This window comes from Lepeophtheirus salmonis, chromosome 4 (genome assembly GCF_016086655.4).
Source record: "Lepeophtheirus salmonis chromosome 4, UVic_Lsal_1.4, whole genome shotgun sequence".
Lineage (NCBI taxonomy): Eukaryota > Metazoa > Arthropoda > Copepoda > Siphonostomatoida > Caligidae > Lepeophtheirus > Lepeophtheirus salmonis.
In genome coordinates this window covers 26,658,788-26,672,228 of record NC_052134.2, presented here as the reverse complement: position 1 = coordinate 26,672,228, position 13,441 = coordinate 26,658,788, and the positions used below count along the sequence as shown (strand labels likewise).

The following is a 13,441-nucleotide window of genomic DNA, read 5'->3' as shown; positions in this document are numbered from 1 at the left end:
AATGCAGACAAAAGAGTCTTACACAACAACAAACCCTATAAGGAACTAGAAATCAAGTCTACTTTATATCTTAACTTATTTACTTCCAAGACATTTGAATGAAACTTTAGGAATACTTATTAGATTAAGAAAGATTTGATTCACTATATGTTTAACTAGTATGTTTTTGAAGGATACTAACGATTCTTTGAAGAAATAAATGGAAATACGTATATTTGAAATTAATTTTGTAAATATATAATATAACAAACATTAAATATATAATTTTGTAGAAAAAAAAATTATATTCTATTTGTTAAGAGTCAAAACAATTAATTGATAAATAAATTCTCTAAGATAAATATTATTATTTGTAATGGTTAAAATACATTTATATTTTAAATAGACTATTGATTCGTTGAATTAAAGAAAAATTCAAAGGATGTTCCTCATGATATCACAGATCATATGCATCAACCTATTAGAATATGCATGAATGAACGTACATATGTACGCACATAGGGTCCAAAGTTGGGTTTTTATAGAAAGTAAAGTAATAACATCCAAAATATAAATTCATAGAGGGGTCGATGAACAATTCCAGAACTCAGAACTGCTGCAGATGGAGGTGGTCTCATGGAACCTTTTTCTGGTTTACCTTTTGATGGCTTTAAAGGAGCAGAGTCTCTTCCTGAGGGTTGAGGCTCATCAATGATGTGAACTAAGACAGAGGCTGGGCGAATGTTATAGGGGTGACATGTGTAGTTTCCTGAGTCGGCTTTCACGGCTGGACGTCTCAAGTACAAAGTGGAAGAATCATTTTCATTGATAACTTCAACTCCATGATCCGCGTTAAATGCAATCATTTTATCATCGTGGAACCTGAGGCAAAGAAAATTTAAGCTCTTTATTGTTGAATCAATTACACTATGCAACAGAATTCAGGCCTTAGAATACCCTTCGGATAAAACTTATCTATATTATTGTTTTGTAAGCCATAAATTCAAAAAATGACCACAAAAACCTACAACCTTTAGATCCTTTTTCAAAAAGTAACGTTTTTGTAGTATAATTTCGATTAAAGCCTTATTTCTTACTATGTATGTTTATAGTTAAAATAAAATAATGTAAAAAAGGATTTTATTTGAAAATTAAGATTTTTTTTTCCAATTACTATATACAATAGTTAAAAATAAAATAAACAGCTTATATACAACCAGAAAGACTTGTTGTTATGTAACTTTTAATTTTCTTATGCAATATTAAGTAAATAAGTAATTTAAGGTTCTGTACAAAAAGTTTGAAATTAAGTATAAATTATCATGTATTTACTGCGATGTTTTTTCAATTGATTTTAACTTTGACTTTTATCTACATACATATGATGTCGAAAAATGGCATTGAATCAAAATTGTAGTTTTAAAAGCGCAATAAAAACAAACAAGCCGATATTGAAGCTTTTAATGGTCATTTTAGTGATACATGTAGGCAAACATGCTGTTGTTTAGTATTAAATAAACACGTTTTAAATAATTTTTCACAATGTAAACTAAAAAAATTAGAATAAATAAATGAACTTATGTTAATAATAAGTAAATAGATAACGTTATTTATATGATTACAAATAATACATTGCAAAGTATTTGAAACTTTGCAATATACTTAGTATAGTTAAATATAATGAAGTAATCAAGACTAATAATTTTTTTACTAGTACTTGTTATGCCCATATAGATTGATATAAAAGTACTCGAATAAAAGTTTTTAAAGGCATTTTTTGCTTGTACCAAATTATTCTCATCTAGTCTTTTTTCGTCTATAACGATGTTGAAGTTTTTTTACATAAATAATATATAAATGTAATTTATTTTATGTATTCTAGAAAGAAAAAAATACGTAGTATATAGATTTTTTTTGAGAGGAAATAATATTTAAAAAAAAAGTTTTGATGTGTTGAAATGTAGCATAACATATTATGTGGGTAAACTTACCAAAATATATATAAGGGTTTTTCTGTTGCTCTTTTGAGAATGCAGTGAATTTTTAAGTTTGAACCACTTTTGAGTATCTTTTCTTTGCTTCCAAGGATCATGGCAAATGCCTCTGAAATGTCCGAGATGATAAAGTATGAATAACTGCTGATTTAGCCTATTTAAAAAAAAAAAAACATCTTACCCACTACTTTGAGTTGAATAACAATGGATTGTGGGGGGTGAGTTGTTGCTTGGCATTCATAGCGACCAGCGTCTTCCGTCGTTACTTTCTTTATTTGAAGTGCCCAATCCTTCTATAAGAGAATACATGGACTTTGATGAGTTTATAGCTTTTTGAGAAGTTAATTAGAAAAAAGAATTTCATTTAATGGGTGTTTATGTTTTAAATATAGATATATGAAGAGGAGGTAAATGTTTGATTAGATAAGTGCCTTCATTCAATAGCAAAAATTACATCTTTCTATCTGAATGCTCATTCCTTCATTCATTATAGAAATGATAAATGATATGTAATTTAGTAAGGGGGTTTTACTGATTATAATGAAGAATTATAATTTATGTGAAATGAATAAGTATAAATCTTCATTTACGTCTAATTAAATATCGAAGGAAGGAAAAGAATAAGAAAAATGCATCGAAGGTTAATATACCCTGATATATTATTGTAATAGCAATACTATAAATATACTCCATACATTGAAATCAATTGAATTGAACCGTCCTTTACTTCTCCAGGATGTTAACTGATCATTCAACCCAAAGACGATGATATGGCACTTCATTATTTTCTGAGATATTTACACATTCTATAATTAATTGTGGAAGGCCAAAGATTGAATTAATTACTTTTTATTTTTTATTTAACCCAATGATTAATATGAAAATTGAAGGGATTGAATTGAGACTGATGGGAAGTTGGAAATATATTGTCAGAATGAAACATCAATAAAATATTCAATACTCAACACTAGTAAATAGTTAAGTTAAGTATGCAGAGCTTTTGAAAAGTAATTTATTGATATTTACTTACTTGTGTTCAAATTATGGTTGAACAAAAAGTAGTTTTTTGATAAAATTTAAAGGCAAACTCATAAAAATATGACCCTAAATATGAGTCCATTAATGGCATATACATATGTAGTTGTAACAATAGTTTTCATTTATTCTAGTTCATAGACGTCATTAGACTCCGATCTCCTTCTACATATTTATTTCAACCAAATATTTCCTTAGACATGTCTTGTTTGAATGTGATACATTAATTTAAAAATAACTTTTACTTCACAGTTTACGAAATTTAATATTCTTTTGTTCCGCTACTATTTTCGATTATGAATTCATGAGTATAAAAAATAGTAAAAAATATTTAATTTATTTACTGATGCTTACTGCGTGTTGTAGCTAATCGTGAATAAAACTTCAGAAAGCCTCCATTTACTTAATAAATAATTTACGGATTTTTTTCCCGGATATAGTAGTGTAAAAAAACAAAACAATTCTTATGAAAAAAATTTCTTCATCAGACATAGAGTCCAAAAAAATTGTGTTTCAGCTCTTCTTTACGTGGGAAGGAGTTATGACGATATCTTCTTCATTATTCCCTGCTCCCAGGGTCTCATTATCACGATTAAAAAGCTGTAGGACGACAACAAACTTTGAGAGAAAAGGAAACTTTGAGAGAAAGCTTGGAAGGGATTGACAAAACCGAAAAAGAACAGCGGACTTCCAGGACATTTTTGGTTTCTAAAGGGCCTCAAGATCAGCACATACTTATATCGAGAGGTTATGGGGACAGTAATATTTCCTTATGTTGAAATCCAACTACTCCAATGAAAATTACGTTTTCCCGACCACAAGGGGAAAAAAACTAAAAAGAGGGGCAAAGAAAACTTTGCATTTCTGTCCTTGGGTAATTTGGTCTCCGTCCTCACCAGGTTTCAACTTATGTTCAGTTAGGGATCTGGGGTACCATCAAGACGAAGGCTTACTGCCACATTCCTTGTGAATATAAATGCTCTAAATACTGGCGTAAAGAAGGAGTGGGCTGACATGAGAAGGAATTAGACATGGACAACGCGCTGATGAGAAATTTTTGTCTTGAACTCAATGTGCGTAGGTTCGATATTTGGTCGTTCCTAGAGAAGTCCATAATACTTAATGCATATGGACTTCAAAGATAATTCCTATGACAGATGGATTCATTTTAAGAATATAATGTTTACTTATACTTAATCACTGCAATTCCATTTTACCAATTAAATTAGTATAAAAAAACCTGCAAAGCCTTCAGGCTGAGCATTAAAAATGGTGGAGGCCCAAGGTGACCACTTTCAGATTTTATTATTTATATAAAGTGAAATCTATATATATCAAAAATAGAGAGGTGCGTGCGGCCCCTTATGGGTGCTTCATTTTCAATTTAAAAAAAAAAAAAAAAAAAAAAAAAAAAAAAAAAAAAAAAAAAAAAAATACCACAGAACAATTCATTTGGACATAAAAATTTAAACCTAAATTTGATAAAACTTTAAAATTTTTTTTTTGGAACATTTATTATTACATAACTTCTGCAATATTAGCAAAAATGAACAAGTTAATGAGGTTTATTTTTTAAATGACATTATTTTCCATATTTGTTCATGTTCAAAAAAAAAAAAAAAATCTTTGTAGGATTGTGTTCTCTTTTAAAATGCTAATAAATGAACTTAACTATTTTTTCGTAAAATTAGTTCAAACGTTTTTTTCAATTTACTTCACAAAATTATATTTAACAATTTGTTGACGAAAATAAAAGATGGACGTCTTATCCAGAAAAAAAAATTTGAAGCATATATTTTCCATGATACTTGAAGTTTATAAGACCATTTTTTAAAAATTTATAATAATACCTACATAAAACTGAATAGAAGGGGGCTAAACATTAAGAACAAATAATATTTTCCATTGTCGATGTAATTTACTGTTCCTTTCTTGGCCTGAGTAGCGCAGGGTTATCCTTTTCTAGTAAATGTATTAAGTCTAATTCTTATACTACTTGTACTTTTTTAAAATCTTGATAAATTTTAGGCCCGGAAATTTTGTCCATAATTCGCAGGGACACTCTGTAGATGTATTTTAATATTCAAAAACTACTAAGATCAAATTCATTTTTAAACTTCTAAAAATTGTATTTTAATATTGGGGTTGCTAAAACTGAGTGAAGCACTGGGGCTTGGATTGAAAAGGAAATAACGAAGGGTTAAAAAATAAGATATATCAAAATGTACAAAGTACATTTTCTTCAATAAAAGTAAATCTCATAAATCACTTCTCCTTGAAGTAGGGGAATTTAGTTGGTTTTAAGAGTTGTTTACTTTAACAGGAAGGGTCTCCCTATAAGCTGTAGGAATTCACGTAACTAGATTCTAAATAATATATATATAGAGTTAGAACCCTTCTATTCAATGCTGTTGTGATATAAAGCAGTGACCAGGAGGAAAATATTTGTACAATCCATTTCCCTTTTATAAAGTAACATTTCGTCTTTTATGAAATAGATAAATGTCCTATTTACTTACCTTTTTCATATATTATGTACATAATAATTCCCATTGCGTCACATAGAAGCAATATAACTTAATCTAATATATAAACTATCTCATTACAAAGTATACATTTATTTACAACATAAACATATAGCTCTTACAAATTTCATACTTTTAAAGAAGAGGCAATCAAGTTTCATCATAGCTATGTATTATTACTCGTATGGTAAATTTGTTTTCTTATACACTATGCATCATAGTAAGTTAAAGATATAACTCAAAATTGTCTGTTCAACTTTGTCTATTAATACTAAAAAATTTCCTAATGTTATAAAAAAAGAGAAATTTAATATTCTTGTTAATGATCGATAATTTATTTTAATTGTTTTAACATAATGATAAAATTGATACCTGGTCATATATGATATCAAATACAATATCATTGCAACTTTGGTAGTATAAATATTGTATAACTGAACGAAAATCACCATACAAATTCCAAAAATTATCTCAAAAATATCAATATTGAGTTTTGTTCCGTTTGTTTTTTCGTCTTTTAAAGTGTTCATGTAATACAAAATATCAAATATAATAAAAAAATCAATAAAATTACGGCTCATCGTGTTATATGGTATGGAACGCCAATGTATGAGTCGAACACAACCATAAATATAATTCATCAAAACGTAGCAACGAAATATTTTTTGAACAATATAGAGGATCCGAGCTGCCTTGAAAGTATGGTTATAAATAAATATATTTTGACTGTTCCAAAATACCCTGATTCGGTATTTGTAAAGGGTAAATTTTGTTTTCCGCTTTTTAGGACTGCTAAGAACCACATTCACATTTGAAAATGTTACATTCAAAAGATTTTAAGAGTATTATTACTGTGATATGAGAAAATTTTATAAAAATTTTAGATCTTTCAAAATCTTGGGATAAACAAATAGAGAGATCCTCACCATGTATTTATGACGACAAAAAATTCACTGCGCAGTTTCAAATCTCGGCTGGCCTCATTTATTATAATGCTCCATGTAATGACTGTGGAGAAACTTTTAATTCCTCCATTCACGCTTTTGTAGATTCTCCCAGCGTTTGAATTCTAAAAGTATTTATTTCCTTAAATGTAATGGGACTAGATGATCAAGAATCAAAATTCACAAAAACACTGGTTTTGTTTCGGCTTTCAAAACGAAAGGGATCTTCAGGAAAGACGAAGGTGTTAGAATTAGCCGTATTAAATTCCAAAGTTCTTATTGCCAACAAAATAACAAATTATGAACACTTAGCTGCTGAAGAGACAAGAGCTGTTATCATCTCAGCTATTCCAAGGTAGGCTGCCTTCTCTTTGATGGTTTCTGGATCCGGATGGAAATATGAAGGCCATGTTATTAGGTATTACTCCTCGATGTCCACAAAATATTTAGACTCTTTAAAGTGGATTGTAAGATCTTAAAAAGCTTTTAAATAGAAACAATCTTACTATGGAGACTGTTTGTACATTTAATGGTGGATTGCTTCTTATATTATTCTTATTTGATCCTATTTTAGTTTTAGTTATATGCTTGTACGTGTGTTCTGAATTCTGAATGATGAAGGATTTTATTTAGTTGTTTTTGATAAGTAATATGTGTATAGTGTTTGAGTATGTTTTTTTTGGAAAGGGAGAATTATAAACTAAAATGTTTATTGATGTGATCTTTTTACGTGATCCTACTTCCTTCATTTATTTCTTATGTAATTTGTGCATTTAGAATTAAAACCTCAATAATAAAAAAAATTATAAAAATTGCATGACACTTGCAAAAAAAGAATCATCTGAACTAAGAAAACTTGGATACAGCGGCCATATTTCATGAACAGTGGATTGTAGCTAACAAAAATATACAATAAGTTCATTTTTCAAAAGAATTACAACAAATGATCAATTTATCAATTGGACATGGAATAACCCAATTCATAATTTTTTAATCCTAATAAACAAATACGAGTATAAATATTATGTTTTCTGTCACCATAAAAGCAAGCTCAGATAATTTTTATCAAAATTGAGTCTGTATAAGATTTGTTTGTTCGACTAACTATAATCATTGTATACTTCTGATAAAGGTGTATAATGCTCCTTGTGAATGTAATCCAGTCTTCCTTGCAATCTATTTTCAGACTAAGCTATATGGAATGTCCTCTTAGAACTGTTTGACTGATGGAACTGACCAATAACATTAAATGGCATTTTTGATGGTATCTTTTTTATTTTACCTACATGTTTTGTGTTTTCATCCTCCATATTCTACAGAATCACGATTTGAATCCCATGTAATACTTAATTCCCCACTATAATAGTAAATATATTTTTATCATCTTGAAGATCAATTCCTTACAAGAAGTAGTTCGTTTTATGCCGATTGGATCCTACATTTATATAAAGACTTGTACACATACAGGGTGTTAAGATCAAATCTGCGTAATTTTTAGGAATCTTTAAACTGCCACTGAGGGAACATTTTTGGCAGATTTACTTGAAAATTAGCTCTAATTATACATACTAACATTGAAAAAGGGATCATGTGATGTATCTACCTAAAAGATCAATCACAGCTTGGATCCGGGCTCAGAAGGAGGAGCAGGGTTTAACGATGTATAACCTCGCCAAGTTGAAGTGTTCGATTTGTTATAGATTCAACGTAGCCCTAGATATAATTATTCGGACTGCTGAGTGACCATATTTCCTATAAAATGAAGTCATAAAAGCGCTAAATCAGCCACTTCAGCGACCTGTCTGAGACATGACAAGGTGCTGAGTCTTATTGCCAAATACAAATCCGATCTCCAGCGATTTGCTGGATCCAAGGCAGCACAATTTCCTCCATCACCTTTGGATAGATTTCTCTGTTGACACTTCGACCAGTTATCACTTGAGACAACCTTGAATTTAAATCATCTTGATATCTTAGGAATTGTGTCCATGATACTTAAAGTTTGGTGATACAATTAAGTGCCGCAAAAAAATAAAAAAAGGAAGAGCCGCCATCAGATAGCTGTATCATAATAAAATCACTATTGTGTGCAAGCGCCTATTTGATCTTAACTCACTGTATATGATGTAAAAACTAAATGGAGCATTTCCCCTTGATTTTTGATTTATGATTGTTTTTGTATTAACATATGAACAACGAGTAGAAAAAGTTAGTAATTATATTTTATTAACTATATTATTATACATATGCGCCTATAAATTTTAAGTAATTATTATTTTTTTAAATCAGGAATGAATAAATGTATAGCAAAATACTTATACGCATTCAAAGTATTTATGTATTTACCTTTATTTAATATGTCATATATGCAATTCTGCATATATATTCCTTTCAACAAAATAAATATTTCTGCGAATTTTTAAATTCCCCATTGTATTATTTATTTATTTATAAAGATGTATAAACAAAAATATGTATCTACATACTGATTTGAATAAAGAAAACATACATCAAATTATTTATAAAAAACTTGAAATAATTATTATGCATTGCTCAAAGGATTGAACTTAAACTTAAAATATCAAAGCGGCACTTTCTTCATAAAATAGGACAAAATCTTAACCATAAAATATTTGTATCCACAATTAAAGAGAGCGATATTTTATAAATTTGTAAGTATGTATTTGGTAACTTTAAATGCTAAATTAAGTTTCAATAGAAGTCATTTCAAATCAAATAGTTACATGGTTGTCAATATTGATGGAAATTGTGGGTATTTTGCCAATGACCCCCCGAAAATCAACAAGGTAACCGTGAAAATTTAAAAAATGTTTTGGGAAAGAGCAGCTTAACTGTCATCACATATCATTAGATCATCTACAATCAGCTGTAGGAGGTAGGTAGGAGGGGGAAAGAAATTAAATAGGAAAAAGGCAAGAATTACTCCAATGTCGATCCTCAATTCTACTCTGAGTCAATGACTTACTATTAAAATTCTGAAATAAATCTTCAAGTTAACTTTCCGTCTTTTATGAGCTCACACGAAAGTTTGAAACAGGTTTTGAATGTAGTAGAAAAGCAAGTTGACTACTCAGAAGTCAAATAACAAAAACAACAGCTGAGGAAAATAAAAATCATTGTTCAGGTTAGCAATTCCAAAAAGTGGACCAGCTAAAAAATAAAGACTATGAACATTACTCAACCATTCCATGGAGTTTTGTCATAATGTAACATCAAATGAAACATTCATGGAACGGGCATCTTCATTTTTTGGACCAACAAAACGATATTTCTCTAAAAGTGAAATAGTTAAGAAATGATAGAAAAAAGTGAATTTATAAAAATGTTTATCATAAGAAATTCGAAAAAATGTATTTTTTTAATTATTATTCTGATAAAATAATATTTTTATTATTTTTCATAAGTATTATTACATTTTAAAAAAGATCAAAGTTGGTCAAAAAAGGAGAGGAAAATAACAATGCTCTTCCATAAAAAGAGTATTCCTTGATTTAGACTACAAAATTATATTTTTGTGGCTTTTTTCGTATTCAAAAGAAATGTCTGAGATATGCAGATCTGTTAGTTTTTGTTTGTTCATATTTTTGCATTTGTTATCAAAAATTGAGTGTATACCGAAATTAAAACCTATGTATCAATTGCTTTTTTATTGTATTTTACTAGGAAAAAAAAAATCATTCTCAAATAAAGGTCAATTTTTCATTTTTTAGTTTAATTAAATTATACTTCAAATTTTGAGGAGTAAAAAAAATATTAACTGAAAAGTATTTTTGTTAATATCCAATTGAATTTACTACAAGAAGTGTTTGGTTATTCTGTAAATTAACTTAAGAGCTAAAAAATTATATTTTCTTGCTATAATACATGATTTTTTGCCTAGGGAATGGTTCAATAATAATTTTAAAAATTACCATACGTATTTTATTGTAGAATGCCACTTAATTTCTTCAAACAAAACTAATTCTTTAATACATGTTATTATATAAAATTTGATATTCCCGTGGTTGAAAGGGATTTTACAATCGTTGTCAAATTGAATATTTAGTTTTTTCATGTGTTTACTTAAGAGTTGGAATGACGGACATGAACTTTAATATTAATTTTCTATTTTGTTTAAATGACTTGAGTTATGTGGGAGGTTTCTCGTTCTAATTTATTTGTTGTATTGCATGTCATTTATTTTCTTTTCTAAAATCATAGAACCCTTCTTCTTAAAAAGTATGTTTTTATGACATGAAAGAGAAAGTTCCTAAATTATTTAATGAAATATTGGAAATTAATGTTACTAAGAGCAGACAGATTAAAGTATCATATTCAGTTTTTAAATACTTATTTCAATATGATTAAACTGTGTAAAATACTGAAGTTTTATTTATTTGTAACATATATGTATATATGAGTAAGTAGAAGAAATAAATTAATCTTGGCTTTCCTTTAGTAACTGTAGTTCATTTTATCTATAACATAAAGAAAAATCCCAAAATATTTCTACGAGTTCATTAACGATTTTTTATTTATTATTCATTTTTTAAATTTAATTATATATTAATGAAAGTTCTTTCCAGGCTTAATGATTTAAATGCACCTCTCAATGCCATAATCTGACGTGTTTATGGGTAAAAAGCCATTTTGTTATTGTTTGTAGCTTTGTTATTCAATTTCTCATAATAAATAATATAACAGTGAGCTTTTTGTTTTGTTTCAACCGCTATCAAGATAAAATGACTATATCCTTGTAGTAAATATTTGTTCTAACTGATCCTACCTTCATACGTAAAAGTATTAGCAAAAAAACCTCAAATAAAATACTACAAAATAAATAAACAAAACATAAATGCATTTTGGTCATATTGTTAACTGACACGCAAAAATAAATATGTTTCGGTGGTGGATTAATTAATTGTTGTTTTTTCTACTTGGATATTTTTATCAATGCTATTTATGGATTTAAAGAAAGTTAAAAAAAAACAAGTTTTTGTCATCTTATGTGTACAAAAATTACTTACCCTTTTGTTTTGTTGCAAAGGCTTAGCGACCAATATTCGCTTATCATCCACATATGTAGAATCCCCCACTGTTAGAACTGAGTAAGGGCGATATTCATCCTCCAATCGTGCCCATGTTATCTATAAAATATGATTTATCTCAATTTAAATAGATAAACAGATTCAAAAATAATATTTTTTTTTTAGAAAAACCTGTTATAATCCTTAGTTATATTTTCCAGTGGATAATTTTGAAATAATATGTATTTCATTACAATGAAGCTGCTGCAAATTTTTTATTTTCTATATGAATAGGGTTTAAAAAACAAACAAAGCTTAGATGGGAGGGGGGAGGGGGAGAAAGTTGACATATTTGTTTTGATATTTTTGCTATTTTTGCTCAAAACCTTGGTGACTAATGGATCTTTGAGACCCTTAAGTAAAACTCAATCCTGAGCTAGGATATATTTTCATAATTTACATTTTGAATTTTCTTTTTCAATTGAAGTATTAGTTGACATTCTTAATCCGTATATATTTAATGAAAATATAGTTATTTCTGGTTAACTTATTGTTGTTCTGTACTCAGCGAGAGATTAGTGTTTGAATTAGGAAAAAGTTATTTTTTTCCTAAATTTTTGTCAGTATGTATAAAGCATAAACTGAATCTTATATGTTGAAAAGGTTGGAAATTATAGGTCAGGGGATCACAAATTATCCAACAATATTTTTTTTGATTTTTAAACTCAATACACTCAAAAGATGAATTGCAAGAGAGACTCCTTGAAAAAAGAATCACCAACACCCAAAATCCTTAAAAGTCTATTGGAAAATTTGGCTATTTTGTTTATTAGTTTAAATATATTATTGTCACTAAAAAGCTTAGAACGGGAAGTATTTATGGAAAGAGCCTAGAAGAGAGACTATTAGAGACACTTGTTCATTTTTTTGTCAGAATGTAAAGGCCAAAAAGATATACATCAAATAAACTTTTATTTTATTTACGTGGGTCTCCCTCAATGTGAAATTAATGTTATTATTACAAAAATGGTCATCATCTTGTATAAACTTAGATTTACTCGAACTCTAATAACAAATAATTTTATTCAACATAAAATAGTAAATTTTACGCCAACAAAGAGAAACACAAACGATCATTAGTTCAAGAATGTTTTGATGTTTATTTTTAATTTTTTGTGTGTTATCTTTATTTCTAGGTTGTTAGATAGTATTTTGTGTTGTGATTTTTTAAAAAATTTGTTAAGGATGAGCTGTTTGTAGGCAAAATAAAGTGTAAATATAGTTGTACGTGTGTTCACAAAAAACAAATCTGTCTAAGCGTAGTTGATAAAAGGAAATCCCTACTTTAAAATTGGTGTTACAACTAGAGTATTCTGAACTATACTATGGATTTGGTGCCCAGAGTTGCATAAACTTTCCAAAAAGAAATGGTGCGACGTAGCTTCGTGAACAACTCAGTTGGGAGAAGTTATTCTCTTGAAGTCAATTACCCGGTTAAAAAAAGAGAAAAAAATATTTATATTTTATGTATATTGACTTCAATCACCAATGTCCAGTGAATTAATTGTAGAACTTAAATATCTACTTAGGTATATCTAATCAATGCAACTCTATCTGACCAATAGCAACGATAAAAAAAATCCTTGTCAATATCCTTTCTACAAAATAATAATACGCCAAAAAGTGACTTTTGTCTCAACTAACCCCCTTCCATTCCCCTTGTGTTTCTCATTTTTACTCATTCACTGAAAGAGTTAATTTTAAATGTACATACATGAATGTAAATATTATTTAACAGGGAACTGTAGTACCTGTTGTATGAGTTTGTAAAAAAAAATGTATACAAAAATATAGAGACCGGAATGAATGGAAATCCCAATAGACCTAGTTTTTTGTGAATGTATTTCATAATTTAAAAAAAAAAAGTTTTTATTCAG

The 13,441-nt window shown here is 28.4% G+C and overlaps 1 protein-coding gene and 1 long non-coding RNA gene across 3 annotated transcripts in view; one reads left to right on the top strand and one right to left on the bottom strand.

Annotated features, from left to right (window-relative positions):
- The window catches only part of LOC139905189 (uncharacterized), a 234,066-nt gene that overhangs the window by 34,525 nt on the left and 186,100 nt on the right, over positions 1-13,441 (top strand). The gene's annotated exons all lie outside the window — the stretch shown is intronic.
- The window catches only part of LOC121116750 (zwei Ig domain protein zig-8), a 79,350-nt gene continuing 66,105 nt past the window's right edge, over positions 197-13,441 (bottom strand). For both annotated transcript variants that reach the window (XM_071887762.1, XM_071887763.1), the window contains 4 exons: positions 11,505-11,624; positions 2,155-2,266; positions 1,971-2,082; positions 197-861 (listed from right to left, as the gene is read on the bottom strand). In XM_071887762.1, coding sequence (XP_071743863.1) covers positions 519-861; positions 1,971-2,082; positions 2,155-2,266; positions 11,505-11,624 — 687 coding nt within the window. In that variant the 3' untranslated portion in view covers positions 197-518. The remainder of the gene's footprint in view (positions 862-1,970; positions 2,083-2,154; positions 2,267-11,504; positions 11,625-13,441) is intronic.